The following is a 14,908-nucleotide window of genomic DNA, read 5'->3' on the forward strand; positions in this document are numbered from 1 at the left end:
GTCCACCTTGCATCCTGCTGAGCTCTTGTGTTTCATAGTGCATCACACAAGTGATGCTGTGGACCCAACACCACGGATCCCATCACAGCCCAGACACCGCCACATCCCTGTCCCCAGCCTGGGGACAGGGCAGGATGTCAGGATAATGAGCAGGAGGTGGTGCAGAAGGGAGATGGCAGCAGAGCTAACGAGTATGTGCAAGTGTGTAAAGACTCCTCTCTGCTCCTCTGAATTTACACCACGTTAATGCAGAAGGAGCCTCTTCAGGCAGCAGCATCCATCTTACCAATTCCTTCAGGCTCACGAGCTGAGGCTGCAGGAGCGTTCTCACAGTTAGCAAGGACACATGCTCAGCACTGCCCATCTAAAGTATCCGCCAGTCGCTATTCACACGGGCTAAAAGGCACAAAGAGCCCCGATTCTCCTTGCAAGGAGCACCATAAGGGAGCAGGGCTGGCACTTTGTGGTGGGGCTGCAAATTAACTCCGCAAAGCCAACACGCTGAACTGGGGAAAGGAGGGTTTATAGCTTTGTGGCACTTCATGCCGGAAGGGACCGTTCCAACTGAACGGGAGCTGGTGCTCCCCTGGGAGCCACCCAAGTACACCCGAGCAAGTCCGGGGCAGAGTTTTCAAGAGGGAAGGGGAAAAGCAGCACAGAGCTCGTACTGGATGCGCTGCCCAAGGCAGATGCAAGAGGCACCTCTCCTGCCTGCACCAGTTAAACCCAGGCTAATTCCACTGCCTGCAACAGGGTTACATTTACACCTGTGTCGATCAGGCGACCACTGGGGCCCATTTAAGCCTCTAAACCAGCCTCCAACAAAATTCCTTCTGAAAAACCCCTGGGAAAGCCCAAATCCTGTTTCCAACACAGCGTGGTCCAAGAGCCGGGTCCCTGCAGCCTCAGAGCCCAAGCCACAGGACACGGATCTACACACACCAGTTGGGAATGGACGGGATGAGTCAACGTCTCCCAAGGGAATCCCATGGGAGAACCTGCAGCCTGGGGCAGCGTCTCCCTCCTGCTCCCCCCGCGGAGCAGCTAATCGGGGGAGTCACAGGGACCTGACAGGTGACAAATAGGATTGTTTACCTGGCAGGAGGGGACAGAGCCAAGCCAAGGGCAGCAGCATCAAGGGAAAGGGGCGGGAGGGAGCGGGATGCATGGGAAGGATACGCAGGAAAACCCCGGGCTTGTCTTTAAGGGTCATGGAAGAGACGGGCCAGCAGGAAAACAGGGATGCACGGGGATGAAGGAAAACAAACACCGGGTGCAGCTGTGTCTGGATGGCACCTGGGAGCTGTGCTGAGGGAACACCCCCCCAAAGCCGGGCAGAGGCAGGAGATGGTGTTCCTGGGGTGCAACAGTGAAGGGGTGCGCAGCAGAGCTGGGACACTCCGGTGCCTGCCCCATCAATCCGGGCAGGGATGTGTGGGGCACAACACCATGGGGACAGTGGGTTACACAGCACAGACCGGGCCCCAGAGCAACAGAGCTGGGAGGGAAGGAGAGAGCAGCGGTGTGGTGGAGCAAGGGAACATCACACGGGTATGGGGGGTACGGGGTGGGGACTGGAGCTGCTCCAGCACCAGTGAGCAGACCCCAGCGCCACGGCAAGGGCTCCCCATGGGTCAGAAGCTGTGGGGAGGCGGTGCCATCGCAGCACAGGCACAGAGGGCAAAAGCGGAGCATCCCCGGGGCGGCGGCAGGGGCTGGGGGGGGTCAGGCAGGGGGAATGCCCGCAGCCGAGGGGCCAGCGAGCAGCGCGGCTCCACGGAGGCCGGCCCAGGAGTCACCCGGCAGCGAAGAGCGAAGCGGCCGCCCCGGGCCTCAGCAGCGCAGCCTGGGGCTGGAGCGGGCACGGCCACGGGGACCAGGAACGTACAGGGGCGAGGAGGGGACGGCGACGCGGTGGGGCAGAGCGGGGAGACGGCCCTAGGCCCCAGTCAGCACGGAGGCAGCGGAGGGCTGGGGGCTGAGGCGGCGCCGGGGGCGAGGGGCCGGGGCCTGTGAGGGGCTGGAGCCGGAGGGATGCGGGGAGCCGGGGCCGTGAGGGGCTGGGATATGGGGGCCCGGGGCCGTGAGGCGCTGCGCGGGGCCCAGCCGAGGCGCTGAGGGGCCGCGTCCCGCCCCGCTCCCCGTCCCCAGGCCCGGCCCTGCTCGCCGCCTCACCTCGCTGGTGCTGGCCGAGGAGGCGGCGCTGGGGGTCGGCGAGCGCTGCAGCGTGACCAGCGCCATGGCGGCGGCTGCAGGGCCCGGCTACAGCGGCGGCTGCGGGGCTCCGGCCGCTTTCACCGCCGCGGCGGCTGCGCAGCCCGGCCGGCCACGGCCCAGCGGCGGGGCGGGCCCGGGGCGGGGCCGCGCTTCCCCCGGGGCGGGCTGGGGCGGCAGGGACCCGGGTTCGAGCCCCGGCGCGGGCGGGACGCGGCTCCCACTGCCTCAATGAGCGCCGATGGGGTCTGAGCTTCCCCCATAGAGCACCCGAAGGGCTTCGGGGTGCAGCAGCCGGGGGGGTCCCTTAAAGCAAAGCGAGGGGTCAGCGGTGCCCCACGCAAGAGGCAGACCGGTAATGGGGTAACGGGTGTAAGAGGCTTTGCTGGGCGTGGGGGAAGCCTGCAGTCAGTCAGGCTGGTGCGGGACTGCCTCTCGCCGTCCATCGCACGGGCTGCACCGCTTGCACAGGGGGTTTGTCCTGGCAGCATCCCAGGGGATGCTCTGGTACAGCAGCACAGCGCGGGATCAGCCATCCAGAGTGGGATCCCAAGCCGTGGGTTTGCTGCCGTCCTTTGGAGCCAGCCTGGATGGGGTTGCCCACACCAGAGCCCCTGGCACAGCGATGCTCTGGGTGGGAAACCATAGACCATAGAACAGTTTGGGTTGGAAAGGAGCTCAAGATCATCCAGTTCCAACCCCCTGCCATGGGCAGGGACACCTCACACTAAACCATCCCACACAAGGCTTCATCCAACCTGGCCTTGAACACTGCCAGGGATGGAGCACTCACAACCTCCCTGGGCAACCCATTCCAGTGCCTCAGCACCCTAACAGGAAAGAATTTCCTCCTTAGATCCAATCTAAACTTCCCCTGTTTCAGTTTGAACCCGTTACCCCTTGTCCTGTCACTACAGTCCCTGATGAAGAGTCCCTCCCCAGCATCCCTATAGGCCCCCTTCAGGTACTGGAAGCTGCTCTGAGGTCTCCACGCAGCCTTCTCTTCTCCAGGCTGAACAGCCCCAACTTCCTCAGCCTGTCTTCATACGGGACGTGCCCGCGTGTTGCTCCACTACCAAAAGCATTGAAGGTATCAGGTGTGTGAACCACAGGAGTCTGCAGAGGGGCCGTCCCCTGCCGAGCTCTTGGGGCAGAGCATCCCTCTGCTCACGGTGTGTGCCTGCCCGCGCCTTTCCTCTGCCTTCTGCAGGGGCGAATCCGCATCCCTCGCAATGGGTTGCTCTGCACGGGTGAAAGCCTGGGCCCAGGGCTCCCGAGACGTGGCTGCAAGCCGGCTGTGCAGGAGGTGAGTTCCTGTTTCTGCCATCCTTATGGCCTCTTCTATAAAAGCTTCAGGCACGGTAAAACCCCCAATTGCAGCCGCTCTGCCCGAGCACCACGGGTACCTCCAGGGCTGCCTCCGCCACTCATGGTACCCACACCAGCAGAAACCTGGCTTTTCAGCCCCGAACCCAACGCTGTGGGGTTTGTGAAGGGAAAGGCAGCTCAGAGATGAGAAACGAAGCCCTGCGAGCCCTGAAAGGGGGAAGCTGGGCAGCCCCTGGGGTCTCTCGGGAGGGCGGCGCTGCCATTTCTGTCTTCCAACACAGAAACCGCAGGCGAGGCACCCCGTTTCCCCGGCTCCCGCAGGAGCCCGGTGCCGGCGGTGTCCCCATCCAGCAGGACAGGCAGCAGCCTCCACGGTGTCAATGCCAACGCCGCCGTGACCCCGTTCTCTCAGAGCAGTGGCTCCGGGCCCGGTTGCCAGCGGCACATGGGAGAACTCCACCTCCCGCTCCGGAGCTGGGACTTTGGCCCCGCTGCCCTCGGCACTTGGACCTTGCGCTGCTGGGCTGCAAACAGGCTCTGTCCGAGCCTCCAAACCCCGCAGTGCCGGCCCCAGGGACCCCGCACGCTGCAGGTAAGCTGCTGGGAACGGGGGGTCCCGGTTAGGGACCAGTGCAATGCAGAACGCCTCAGCTGGTGCTGCAGGGGCAGCCTGGGCCAGCCCCCGTGGCTGCAGGTAGCGGAGGCAGTCCCGATTCCTGGCCATGGGCTCTAGAACCAGAGCAGATGGGAAGCCATACGGCTTTCCTGCTGCCTTTGGTGCTGTTACATCCCGATGACTCATCCCTTCATCCCAGCAAACGGCAGTCCCGCTGCGGGCTGCCTTCCACAGCAGGGATGCTGCCTGCGCTTCACCTTGCCCAACTAAAATGATAGGCTGGAATTTAGCCTGGCGTGCTGCTGGCATCCCTCCCATAGCCACCCGCTGGCAGGAATGCGATCCACACCATTGCACCCCATCCCTTCCTGAGCTCGGACCTTGGCCGCTCTGTGCCCTGGTAGGGCCCACAGGGCTGTTTCCAGGCTGCAAGGTGGGAAGCTCCATTGAGAGGGAACAGTCAGGGGGTGCAGACCCTCTTTGCCCCCACGTTTACAAAGAGCAGGGGCCAGGAAGGGTTTGGGGTGGTGGCACAGCCACAGAACGTGAGGGCAGGGATGTGAGGAGCTCTCCTTGCACTTAATGCACTTGGCATTGCGCCCTGGAAAACACGCGCTGGTTTCCATGTCTTTTATCTGTGCCAACCTCTTTTGTGTCCAGCCCATGTGGGAGCTGAGGAGAATTGGGAGCTCCTCGGAGCAAGGCTGGGTTGCTGGGAGCGCAGAGCTCACAGCACCCTATAGGAGATGGTGCCAGTGCTTGGGTGCAGAGGAGCGGCCCAGCCCCATCCCTACAGCAGGTCAGGTCCTACAGGAGCCGGTGCCTCCCTCCGAGCATCCCCGGCGCTGCCCTTCAACCATGGCCATTCCTGCAGGGAGCCGGCGCCATGCGCGTGGCCGTCATCGGGGCGGGGGTGATCGGCCTCTCCACCGCGCTGTGCATCCACGAGCACTTCCACAGCCTCCTGCCCTCCCTGCGCCTGGAGGTCCACGCCGACCGCTGCACGCCCCACACCACCAGCGATGGGGCGGCCGGCCTGTGGCAGCCCTACCTGAGCGACCACGGCAACCTGCAGGAGACGTAAGTGAGGAGGAGGAGGAGGAGGCTGGTGCCGTGTCCCAGCGGTGCACGAGGGGCTGAGCCGCCCGGGCACAGCTCCCTGGCGCTGGCAGAGCCCCCACTCTGCCGTTTCCATCGCAGGCTCTGGAATAAGGAGACGTTCGATCACCTCCTGGGGCTCCTGGGCTCCCCGGCAGCGGAGGAAATGGGACTTTTCCTGATTTCTGGCTATAACCTGTTTAGGCAGCCGGTGCCGGTAAGGAGCAAGTCACAGGAGGGCCGGGAATGGCTTCAGGGACGGGCAGGGTTGTGCTTCTTCCCAGAGGATGCTCTGAATGCGTCCAAATCACAGAACCCCAGCCTGGTTTGGGTTGAAGGGACCTTAAAGCTCCTCCAGCCCCAACCAGGGGCAGGGACCCCTTCCCCTGGAGCAGCTTGCTCCAAGCCCCTGTGTCCAACCTGGCCTTGAGCACTGCCAGGGATGGGGCAGCCACAGCTTCTCTGGGCACCCTGTGCCAGCGCCTCAGCACCCTCATGGGGAAGAGCTTCTGCCTAAGAGCTCATCTCAGCCTCCCCTCGGGCAGGTTAAAGCCATGAAACCCTCCCATGTTTGTGACCGGCTGAGCCCCCCCGGGGTTGGGAGCCAGCGGTGACGGCTGCCTGGGGGTGGATCACCACTGAATCCCCGCGAGCCAGGTTCATTAACAGCCTTTCTCCCTACCGCAGGACCCATCTTGGAAGAACATTGTCCTGGGGTTCAGGAACCTGACGCCCAAGGAGCTCGAACTCTTCCCTGGTTACAGGTAGTTGCTGTGTTCTCCTGATGGGTGCTCATGGGCTTTCCCCAAGGCAGGACAGCAATGGCTGCATGGTCCCGGACCCTCCCTGTCACTGGGCAGCGAGGATGGGAAACAGCAGGCACAGGAGAGGCCTTTCTTCATTGCAGCTTCCCTTGGAATAAGTAGGAAACACTCAAACCAGCCTAAAAAGCACAGCCCAGCATGGAACCCATTCCGGCCCCTCTCTTACCTCCCCGGACACGGTCAAACCTGGGGAACAAGACCAGCAGAAGGTGTTTCATGCTGTAAACAGAGGGGAGAAGCCACACACTTGTGCCAAGGGGAATTGGGGTCCCAGAGCCGCAGTGGATGCTGGGAGCACTGGGAGGGGGATGCTCACCTGAAGATGCTGTGGGTCCTTACGGCTCCCTCTGGTTTCAGCTATGGCTGGTTCAACACGGCGCTGGTGCTGGAGTGCAGGAAGTACCTGCCCTGGCTCACCAACAGGTCAGTGCCGAACCACCACGGTGCCGGGGCACAGGGGAGGCACCCTGGGAAGCTGGGAAAAGGCTGGAATTCCTGCTCCTTACCTCTTCAGTTTAATAGAGCCCTGGAGCCTTGCATGACAAATGTGAAGGTTATCCCAGGATCCCAGCCTGGTTTGGGTTGGAAGGGACCTTAAAGCTCCTCCAGCCCCAACCCCTGCCACGGGCAGGGACCCCTTCCACTGGAGCAGCTTGCTCCAAGCCCCTGTGTCCAACCTGGCCTTGAGCACTGCCAGGGATGGGGCAGCCACAGCCTCTCTGGGCAACAATTATGGGATACTTAGAGCTGCACCTGGGTGCTTGTAGCTATGGGAGTATTTAGGGCTTGGTTTTGTTCTTGTCACGGCTACCATGGAGCAGGACCCAATCCACAGCAGACCTGGGCACCATCTGATGCAGGGCTCAGCAGGACTGACCGCAGTCAGTAGCTCTGGGCCATTAGGGAGATGAACTAATGGCCGGAGATCATTAGGAACCACCAAAAAGACCACGGATGTTTATTGCAAGGAGCAACAACCCGTACCTGGGTATCAGTTAGAGGCACCGATTTGAACGGCACATTGGCTTTTAGTCTGTCAGTAACAAATGGTCTCGTTCTGCCCAGGTTAACAGAGAGGGGAGTGAAGTTTTTCCATCAGAAGGTCGAGTCTTTCCAGGAGGTGAGCGGTGATGTGACTCTTGTGCATCAAGGGATGGCTGAGAGAGGATGGGGCAGCACAAGCGGCGACACTATGGCTGCAGTTTAAGGGGACACCGTTCTCCCACCTGCACACACGGGGTCTCAGCAGGAGCCGTGCCCTGGATCCAGCCCTTGTGGTTTATCCACAACCACAGCACTGGAGCGAGCGCTTGGCTTGGCGGTGCTGCAGGAGCCTCGTGGCCCCCGGGTACCAGCCCTGAGAGCCTCTGTCTCTTGCAGATGTTTGCCCAGGGCGTGGATGTTGTCATCAACTGCACCGGGGTGCGCGCAGGGGAGCTGCAGCCTGACCAGGAGCTGCAGCCTGGCCGGGGCCAGGTCATAAAGGTGAGGGGGAGATACAGGGCTTGGGTCCTCTCTTGGATCTGCGGAGCCTCAGTGCTAAGTGTGGACCTGGGGCTGGAGCCACGCTGGGGTCAGGTCCTGAATCCCAGCAAACCCTGGTCACGTAGAACCCTCGTGTGCGTGGAGGCCAGAGCAGAAAACACAGATCCTGGCTCAGGTCTGGGGATGCCCTCAGCCCTGGGGGGAGGCCAGAGGTGCGATGCTAATGATAAAAATCCATTAAACCCTTGGGAGAAGAGGGTGATTACCTGGGGAAACAGATCCGGGTAGGAAGCTCCCCCCTTGCCTGCCTGCCCTCCCCTCTCCCTGGCAGGGAAGCCAGCGCTGCGGTGTGCATGGAGCCGGAGCAGAAGGGATGTCACCACGTGTGTCCCTGTTCACTGAGCTACCTCCTGAGCCGGGCACCCTCTTCTCCAGCTCTTCCTGACCCTCTCCCCTTCGTCTCCCAGGTCCTGGCTCCATGGCTGAAGCACTTCATCATCACTCACGACTTGGAATCTGGGGTCTACAACTCACCGTACATCATCCCGGGGTAGGTGATGGGCAAGGAGCCATTCTGTAAATAGGAGCTTTGGATGCTCACAGCCCCCAAGCAAAGCATTCCAACCAATTTCTGATCATAATCCTAGCTACATACAGATTCCTCTCCCTGTGCTGACTGCAGCTTGAGCTGCCATCACCGGGCACTGCGCTGGATCCCAAAGGAAGCACCTGAGTCCAGGACCCAGGGGCTCTGCTCCTGCACACCCACATTCAGCCCCTTTGTCCTTGTGCTTCCCAGGGCTCAAGCAAGGCTTTAGAAGGGTCCGGCAGGGACGGCCGCCCCAGCCTTAACCCACCTCTTGTCCTCGGTCAAGCCACAGTTTGGAGCAGCAGAAATCCATTCCTTTGCGTTCCCACCGGAGCCATCCCGTTCCTCCCAGCTCTCCCCCAGCCAGGCAGGAGCAGATCTGTTTGGCAGAAGATGAAATCAGCCCTTGGGGTTGCCCGGGCCAGGGCATTTCAATGCTGCCAGCATTTACTGACTGCCTTGCTCACGAGCAGACACAGAGGCCCCGCTCCGCCTGCTCGGTGCGAGTTCCTCCAGCAGGAACAGGGTGCAGGCTCGGGGTGCAGCAGGATCCACAGAGTCCTGGATGGGGCACTCACCACTGTTACCTCCTCCTGCTTTCCGGGCAGGAGCGAGTTCACGGTCCTGGGGGGGATCTACCAGCACGGCAACTGGAACGAAGCAAACAGCGCCCAGGACCACAGAACCATCTGGGAGAGCTGCTGCCGGCTGCTGCCTGCTCTGCAGGTGGGTGAATGCCCCCGCACCCTGTGCTCCTGGTGGATCTGCAGGCAGGGGCTGGGGCCGGCGTTACCGTTGAGGCAAGGTCTGTAGGAAGAAGGAATTACTGGTGAAGAGCTGTTGTGCCGTGGGTTAGGTGGGAAGGCAGCGCAAGGCTTTGGCACAGGGACGTGCCAGGCTGCCGTCTGAAACCGCGCTGCCCACTCAGCCCTTGCAGCATAGAACCACGGAATGGGTTGGGTTGGAAGGGACCTGAAAGCTCCTCCAGCTCCAACCCCTGCCACGGGCAGGGACCCCTTCCAGTGGAGCAGGGTGCTCCAAGCCCCTGTGTCCAACCTGGCCTTGAGCAGTTCATCCAGCATCCTTGGAGCTGGTGCAGCAGCGGGGATGTGGGAGCCCCTGTCCCCACTCATTGCAGGGGCCCTCATCTCACGGATCCCTCGGCGCTGGGTCGTTTGGCCGCTGTAATTCAGGGGAACGCTCACGGGTGCTGCTGTGGTTTTGCCTTCAGGAAGCAAAGATCGTGGGGGAATGGAGCGGCCTGAGACCGGCGCGGCCCCGGGTGCGCCTGGAGCGGGAGACCATCGGCCACGGGCAGTTCCAGGCACAGGTACCCCGGATGCCTGAGAGCGCATCAGTCACTGGGAGCTTGCCAGTGCAGCACCAGCACCCAGCTAACGCTGCTGGGCTTCAGCCCCACATGCATCAGTCCTCGCTCCTTCCCCCCTCTAATATCAGGTGAATCTTTGAGCCAGTTTCAGCCCAGTGTCATAGAATCCCACACTGGGACTCTGTGGGTTGAAGGGAGCTTAAAGCTCATCCAATTCCACCCCCCTGCCACAGGCAGGGACGCCTTCCTCTACAGCAGCTTGCTCAAAGCTCTGGCTAACCTGGTGCATCCAGCGTTTTCCTGCCTCTCCAGCAGCTTTTGGAGGGAAGGATGGAGCAGAGGGTCACTGAATGCTCACCGGGAGGTTGAAGGATCGATCTAAAGACACTAAAGACAGCATTCCCAGCACTGATCCCTCCTCTTCTCCCCCAGGTGATACACAACTACGGCCACGGTGGGTTCGGGATCACCATCCACTGGGGCTGTGCCATGGCAGCAGCCAGGCTCTTTGGCAGCATCCTCCAGGAGAAGAAGCTGGCTGGCCTGCCGCAGCCCCGCTTGTGAGTTACCCGGGATGATGGCAGCAGGAGTAGCTTAGGAATCACAGCAGAAAGATGGGAGTAACACAGGGGCTCTTCGACCCTCCTGCCAGCTCCAGGTCAGGTTCATAGAGCCTCATTTCTGGGAGCCGCCAGCTCTGGTGCTGTCCTTTGCCACGCGGCCGCGCTCCCTGCAGCCCAGCCAAGCCCAACCTACCTGGAGGCAGCGCTTTAAGCCGTGGCCTCATCGCCCGTTCCGCAGCGCGCTTGTGCCCTGGGAGCAGTCTGCAAAGGGCAGGCAGGGCTCAGCCGCAGTCCTGACCCTCCTGCAGCTCACCTGCATGAGGGGACAGGATGTGAAACCGAGCCGGTGCCACCCGAGGTCTCCGGTGCCTGCTCCAGCGCCCAGTGGCGAATTAGATTTGCAAGCTTCCCCCAGGAGGCAAAAGCCCCTTCGGTAGGAAGAAGCCCTGCAGCTCCCGGGGAAGTACCAACAGCTCCTCGGGCACGTGCTGCTCTTCCAGTGGCTTTTCCTATGCTCGAGCCAGGACGGAGAGCCCGGGCGCGCAGCACCTGGTTAGTGTTGCCGGCAACAGACGGCAGCAGTTGCCTAAAATGGGCTTCCCAAATGATGTTTTCAGCAACAAAAGCAACGCGTCCCAGCCCTGCGCGCCTGCCAGGCTCTCTGTATAGCAGGAGCCTTCCCAAAATAGCTGCTCGCAGCCCTAAAACTCCCATGGGCTCTTCAGCGTCTCATTTCCTCCCACCGTGGGCCATGGAGCAGCACTGGAGCTGCCTCGCTGCTTCCCGAAGGCATGGGGACTGCTCCGGGAGGGTCTGACCCTAGAACACGAACAGAACGGATTCCTGGGTGTTTCTGTGCAGGCTGATGGTGCTTGTTTCCTGAAAGGCTGCGGTTTCACAGGTGTGCACAATAAAGGTAACGTTCAAATACCTCGCGTGTGAAGCTGTCTCTTCTCAGTGATGCCATGGATAGGGCTGGAAATGCCAGTTCCATGGGAACACCCCTGGAGATCTTCATTCCATGTCTCCACATGCATTTTCCCCTGAAGATATCATCCTGCAGGAGGAAGAGACATCGCTCTAGATCCCACATAGACCGACGGGCCTGGAACAGCACCGTGGAACATGAGGTGTTGGTGGTTAACGGCATCCGCTCGGGTAAGACCCTGGACCGAAACGGGTGGGAGTTGCTGGTGTAGCTCACCCGGTCGCCCTGTTCTGAGGGCAGAGCAATGGGGAAGGTCTGACACCGGTGGCAGGCGCGGTGGGAGCGAAGAGCCGAGGTTCAGCTCCGTGGCACAGGAGAGGCGAAGGAGGCAGCGGGATGCAGGCGCTGCACAGCGTTCCTTGGCAGCGCAAACCGTCCCCAGCATCCGCAGGTTTTGTGCACGCCCAGCTCCCAACAGCGCTCGCCTGGGACACAGAACAAAGCTGGAACCACATCGAGTGCCAGCAGAGTTACCCTCAGTGAGCAAAGAGCAGCTCTGGCGTGCAGGAAAACAGAGCGAGCTTCGCAAGAGCCCGAGGAGGCCAAAAGCTTCCCAGAAAAGCCCAGAGAACAAACCCCCTCCCTCAGTACGGCTCCAGGGTACAAACCCTTCCGCACTCACCAACTCCTCCCATTCCAGCGAATAGGAGGCTGCATCCCAGAGGCCTGTCAGGGCTGCACAAGGAAGGTGAACGCACAGGGCGACGAGAAGGCGCTGCGTTAGCGTGCCGAGTACATGCAGCTCCTTCGTCACCGGGTCAGCAGCAGTGCTTGCAATAGGCATCAGTGTAAGGGTCTTATTTAAAGGGCAGAGGAACGCAGGGAGAGGGATGTGCATGACTGGGGTTTACAGGAACGAGATAGGGGAAAGAGAAGCTTACATGAAAGGGTAAATAACCAGAAGGAAACCTCCCTGCCCCGAGGGCCGGGCACACACGGAGCTGCCTCCTCCCAACACACCACATTAGAGGCATCACTAGGACTTCCCCACAGGCAAGCAGCCAGCCTGGTTCTTAGTGCCCAAAGTGCAATGCAGAAAGCAACCAAAGACCTGTAGGTAAGTAAGGGAGCAAACGTTCAGGTGTAGTTATCTGGGAGGTTACTTGTGGTTCCTATGACTTCGTGTCCAAACACGCAGAGAAGGAGTTGGAGCCGCAGGGCGCTGAGCCCTCGCGCAACAAGACGGGTCTCAGCATCAAGGCAAGCGGCGAAGCTGCTGACCCTGCACAGACCAGCCCGAAGCCTCTCTACTGAAAAAGCTATTTATTTGTTTAACAGAAAATAGCCAGTGCGGAATTGAACTCCCCAGGGTCGCGTAACCTGGGAACAGAAGGAGTATTTTACAACGAGCTTCAGATACACAAAGTTCTTCAACACTGAAATGTATCCAGCTTAGAAACTGTACATTCAGACCCGGGCAAACATTCCGTGTTCTCGAGGAATGACAACTCCCTCCATCAAAGCACACGGGGAGATTCCTGTGCCCAGCCCCAGCTTTGGATGTGAATGCATCAGACACTCAGCGAATCTCTGACCCCCGCCCCGTTCCGTTCGCTCTCGGTTGGAACTCACCAGGATCTCCCGTCATTGTTTGAAGTGAGCAAGCTGTAGTAATTCATCAGTGAAAAATACCCGAGAGTGTGTAAAACGATCTTTGGAAGCTTCTTATGTACATCAATGGTGTTGCCATATTAACAAAACGTGACCTGTGGTTACGTATAGGCTACTGTGTACGATCCCAAATGCTCGCCAGTTTATCAGCGGTCACTGGTCCAAACCATCCTCCCGTTATCAATAACATGCAGGGACCTGCAGAACCTGAATTTCAGGCTCCTGACCACCCCCCTCAGCTCATCCAGAGCCCACGAGCATCCATGGGAGATTGTCCCAGGCCTCAGTGAGCTTTGGATCCTGCTTTAGGCATCACCGTCTCTCAACCAAAGACCCAGCGTATGAAGATGTTGCAGCAGGACCAATCTTGGCACTTATTAAACACATTTGCGAGGCAGAATTCATACGAAGTGAAAAGCAAAAATGCCTACAAGTATTTTCAAGACTGTAAATGTCACAGGTTAAAACTGAGCCACTCAACTGCATCCAAAGGTTTCTCATCACCTACAAATCTTTACCTGGGAAATGTTTAATCTGAAGCATACACGTGTGCAAACGAATGGGCTGCATCTGCTTCACCTACACCTCTCTGCGTGCACTGTGAAGGCCGTTGCAATGCAGTCCGTTAAACTGTTGGATATTGCCCCCGAAGCCCAAGTGAAGTGTGAAGATTAAAGGTGGAAAAGCAGAACATTAACTAAAGGCGCTTGATGACCGCTGCTGGGCTGAGCTGGAGACTGAGCACACAGACAGAGACACAGGGACAGAGAGAACCAGCACAGAGACCAGCCCCAGGAACAGGCTGTGTGTTTCCATCAGCCACGTCTAAAGCGGGATCCCCCGGGAGCTGAACTGCATTGCCCTGGTACTGAGGAAAGGGAAGTTTGGTGTTCGGACCAACCGCACCCGGAGTCTGCCGCTGCAGGAAATGAGGGGGCAGCCACCGCGGTGCCTCATCGAGCTTCAGCTCTTCTCAGCACAGGGTACCCCACACAGACCATCAACAGCCTCTTTGGCCTCTGTTTATTACTCTGAGGTTCCTCAGCTTCTTTGAGGAATTGTCCACTTCTCATTTCCCTGCAGTGCCGTAACAAAGAGCCTAACGCATCCCGAGCATCGTACCCCAGTGCCGTAACAAAGAGCCTAACGCATCCTGAGCATCGTACCCCAGTGCCGTAACAAACAGCCTAACACATCCCGAGCATCGTACCCCAGTGCCATAACAAACGGCCTAACGCATCCCGAGCATCGTACCCCAGTGCTGTAACAAACAGCCTAACGCATCCCGAGCGTCATACCCCAGTGCCATAAAACCCTGAGGGAAAGCTGAACCCCAACTGTGCCCATTGGTATTGCACCCAAACACGGACTCAGTCACCCATCCATGCCCCCAACAAAAGGGCCGTAGCTCCCAAAATATTCCACTGTGCAGAAACCCGGTGCAAGCTGTGTTTACATGAGACAACTGAGCACTATAGAATGCATTGCATCCCAAAGCCTAGGGATTCACGTTTAGTCCAGCTCACTCACATTTGGTTGTGTATTCCGGAGCCTGGAATCCTGGCAATAAACTGACAAAGGGATGAGATAGGTCACAGCTTCCTCATGCACAGCCACAGAGATCCAACCTCCTACACGGAGAGAGGCTTATGACAAGGCAAACTCCTTTCCCACCTGAATGCTGTTATATCCTCTGAGCATCAGCCTTGAGGAGCTACACCTGATGAAGTTCCTCATCTAAGCCTGACTGCAGCTTAGAATCATAGAGCCATAGAATAGCTAGGGTTGGAAAGGACCTCAAGATCATCCAGTTCCAACCCCCCTGCCATGGGCAGGGACACCTCACACTAAACCATCCCACACAAAGCTTCATCCAACCTGGCCTTGAACACTGCCAGGGATGGAGCACTCACAACCTCCCTGGGCAACCCATCCCAGTGCCTCACCACCCTAACAGGAAAGAATTTCCTCCTTATATCCAATCTAAACTTCCCCTGTTTCAGTTTGAACCCGTTACCCCTTGTCCTGTCACTGCAGTCCCTAATGAAGAGTCCCTCCCCAGCATCCCTATAGGCCCCCTTCAGGTACTGGAAGCTGCTCTGAGGTCTCCACGCAGCCTTCTCTTCTCCAGGCTGAACAGCCCTAACTTCCTCAGCCTGTCTTCATACGGGAGGTGCTCCAGCCCCTGATCATCCTCGTGGCCTCCTCTGGACTTGTCCCAACAGTTCCATGTCCTTTGTATGCTGAGGACACCAGAACTG

At 59.4% G+C, this 14,908-nt stretch overlaps 2 protein-coding genes and 1 long non-coding RNA gene across 4 annotated transcripts in view; 1 reads left to right on the top strand and 2 right to left on the bottom strand.

Annotated features, from left to right (window-relative positions):
* The window catches only part of SSH1 (slingshot protein phosphatase 1), a 33,661-nt gene extending 31,414 nt beyond the window's left edge, over positions 1-2,247 (bottom strand). The window contains exon 1 of the mRNA XM_065692413.1: positions 2,176-2,247. Coding sequence (XP_065548485.1) covers positions 2,176-2,241 — 66 coding nt within the window. The 5' untranslated portion in view covers positions 2,242-2,247. The remainder of the gene's footprint in view (positions 1-2,175) is intronic.
* Positions 2,248-4,027: 1,780 nt separating this feature from the next.
* DAO (D-amino acid oxidase) lies at positions 4,028-10,978 on the top strand. Of its 2 annotated transcripts, XM_065692763.1 has the most exons (11): positions 4,028-4,135; positions 5,034-5,239; positions 5,360-5,474; positions 5,945-6,021; positions 6,439-6,504; positions 7,147-7,201; positions 7,462-7,566; positions 8,034-8,116; positions 8,764-8,881; positions 9,387-9,485; positions 9,918-10,978. In XM_065692763.1, exons 2-11 carry the CDS (start codon positions 5,046-5,048, stop codon positions 10,047-10,049), a joined length of 1,044 nt encoding a protein of 347 aa, XP_065548835.1. In that variant the 5' UTR covers positions 4,028-4,135; positions 5,034-5,045; the 3' UTR covers positions 10,050-10,978. The 2 variants fall into 2 exon arrangements, with proteins under 2 accessions (XP_065548835.1, XP_065548836.1); XM_065692764.1 differs by lacking the exon at positions 6,439-6,504.
* LOC136021017 (uncharacterized) lies at positions 7,024-11,081 on the bottom strand. The gene is made up of 3 exons (XR_010615635.1): positions 8,734-11,081; positions 8,424-8,534; positions 7,024-7,761 (listed from the first exon to the last, which is right to left on the bottom strand). It is a non-coding gene; the product is annotated as an uncharacterized LOC136021017 (long non-coding RNA).
* Positions 11,082-14,908: the final 3,827 nt, after the last annotated feature.

This window comes from Lathamus discolor, chromosome 12, assembly GCF_037157495.1.
Source record: "Lathamus discolor isolate bLatDis1 chromosome 12, bLatDis1.hap1, whole genome shotgun sequence".
Lineage (NCBI taxonomy): Eukaryota > Metazoa > Chordata > Aves > Psittaciformes > Psittacidae > Lathamus > Lathamus discolor.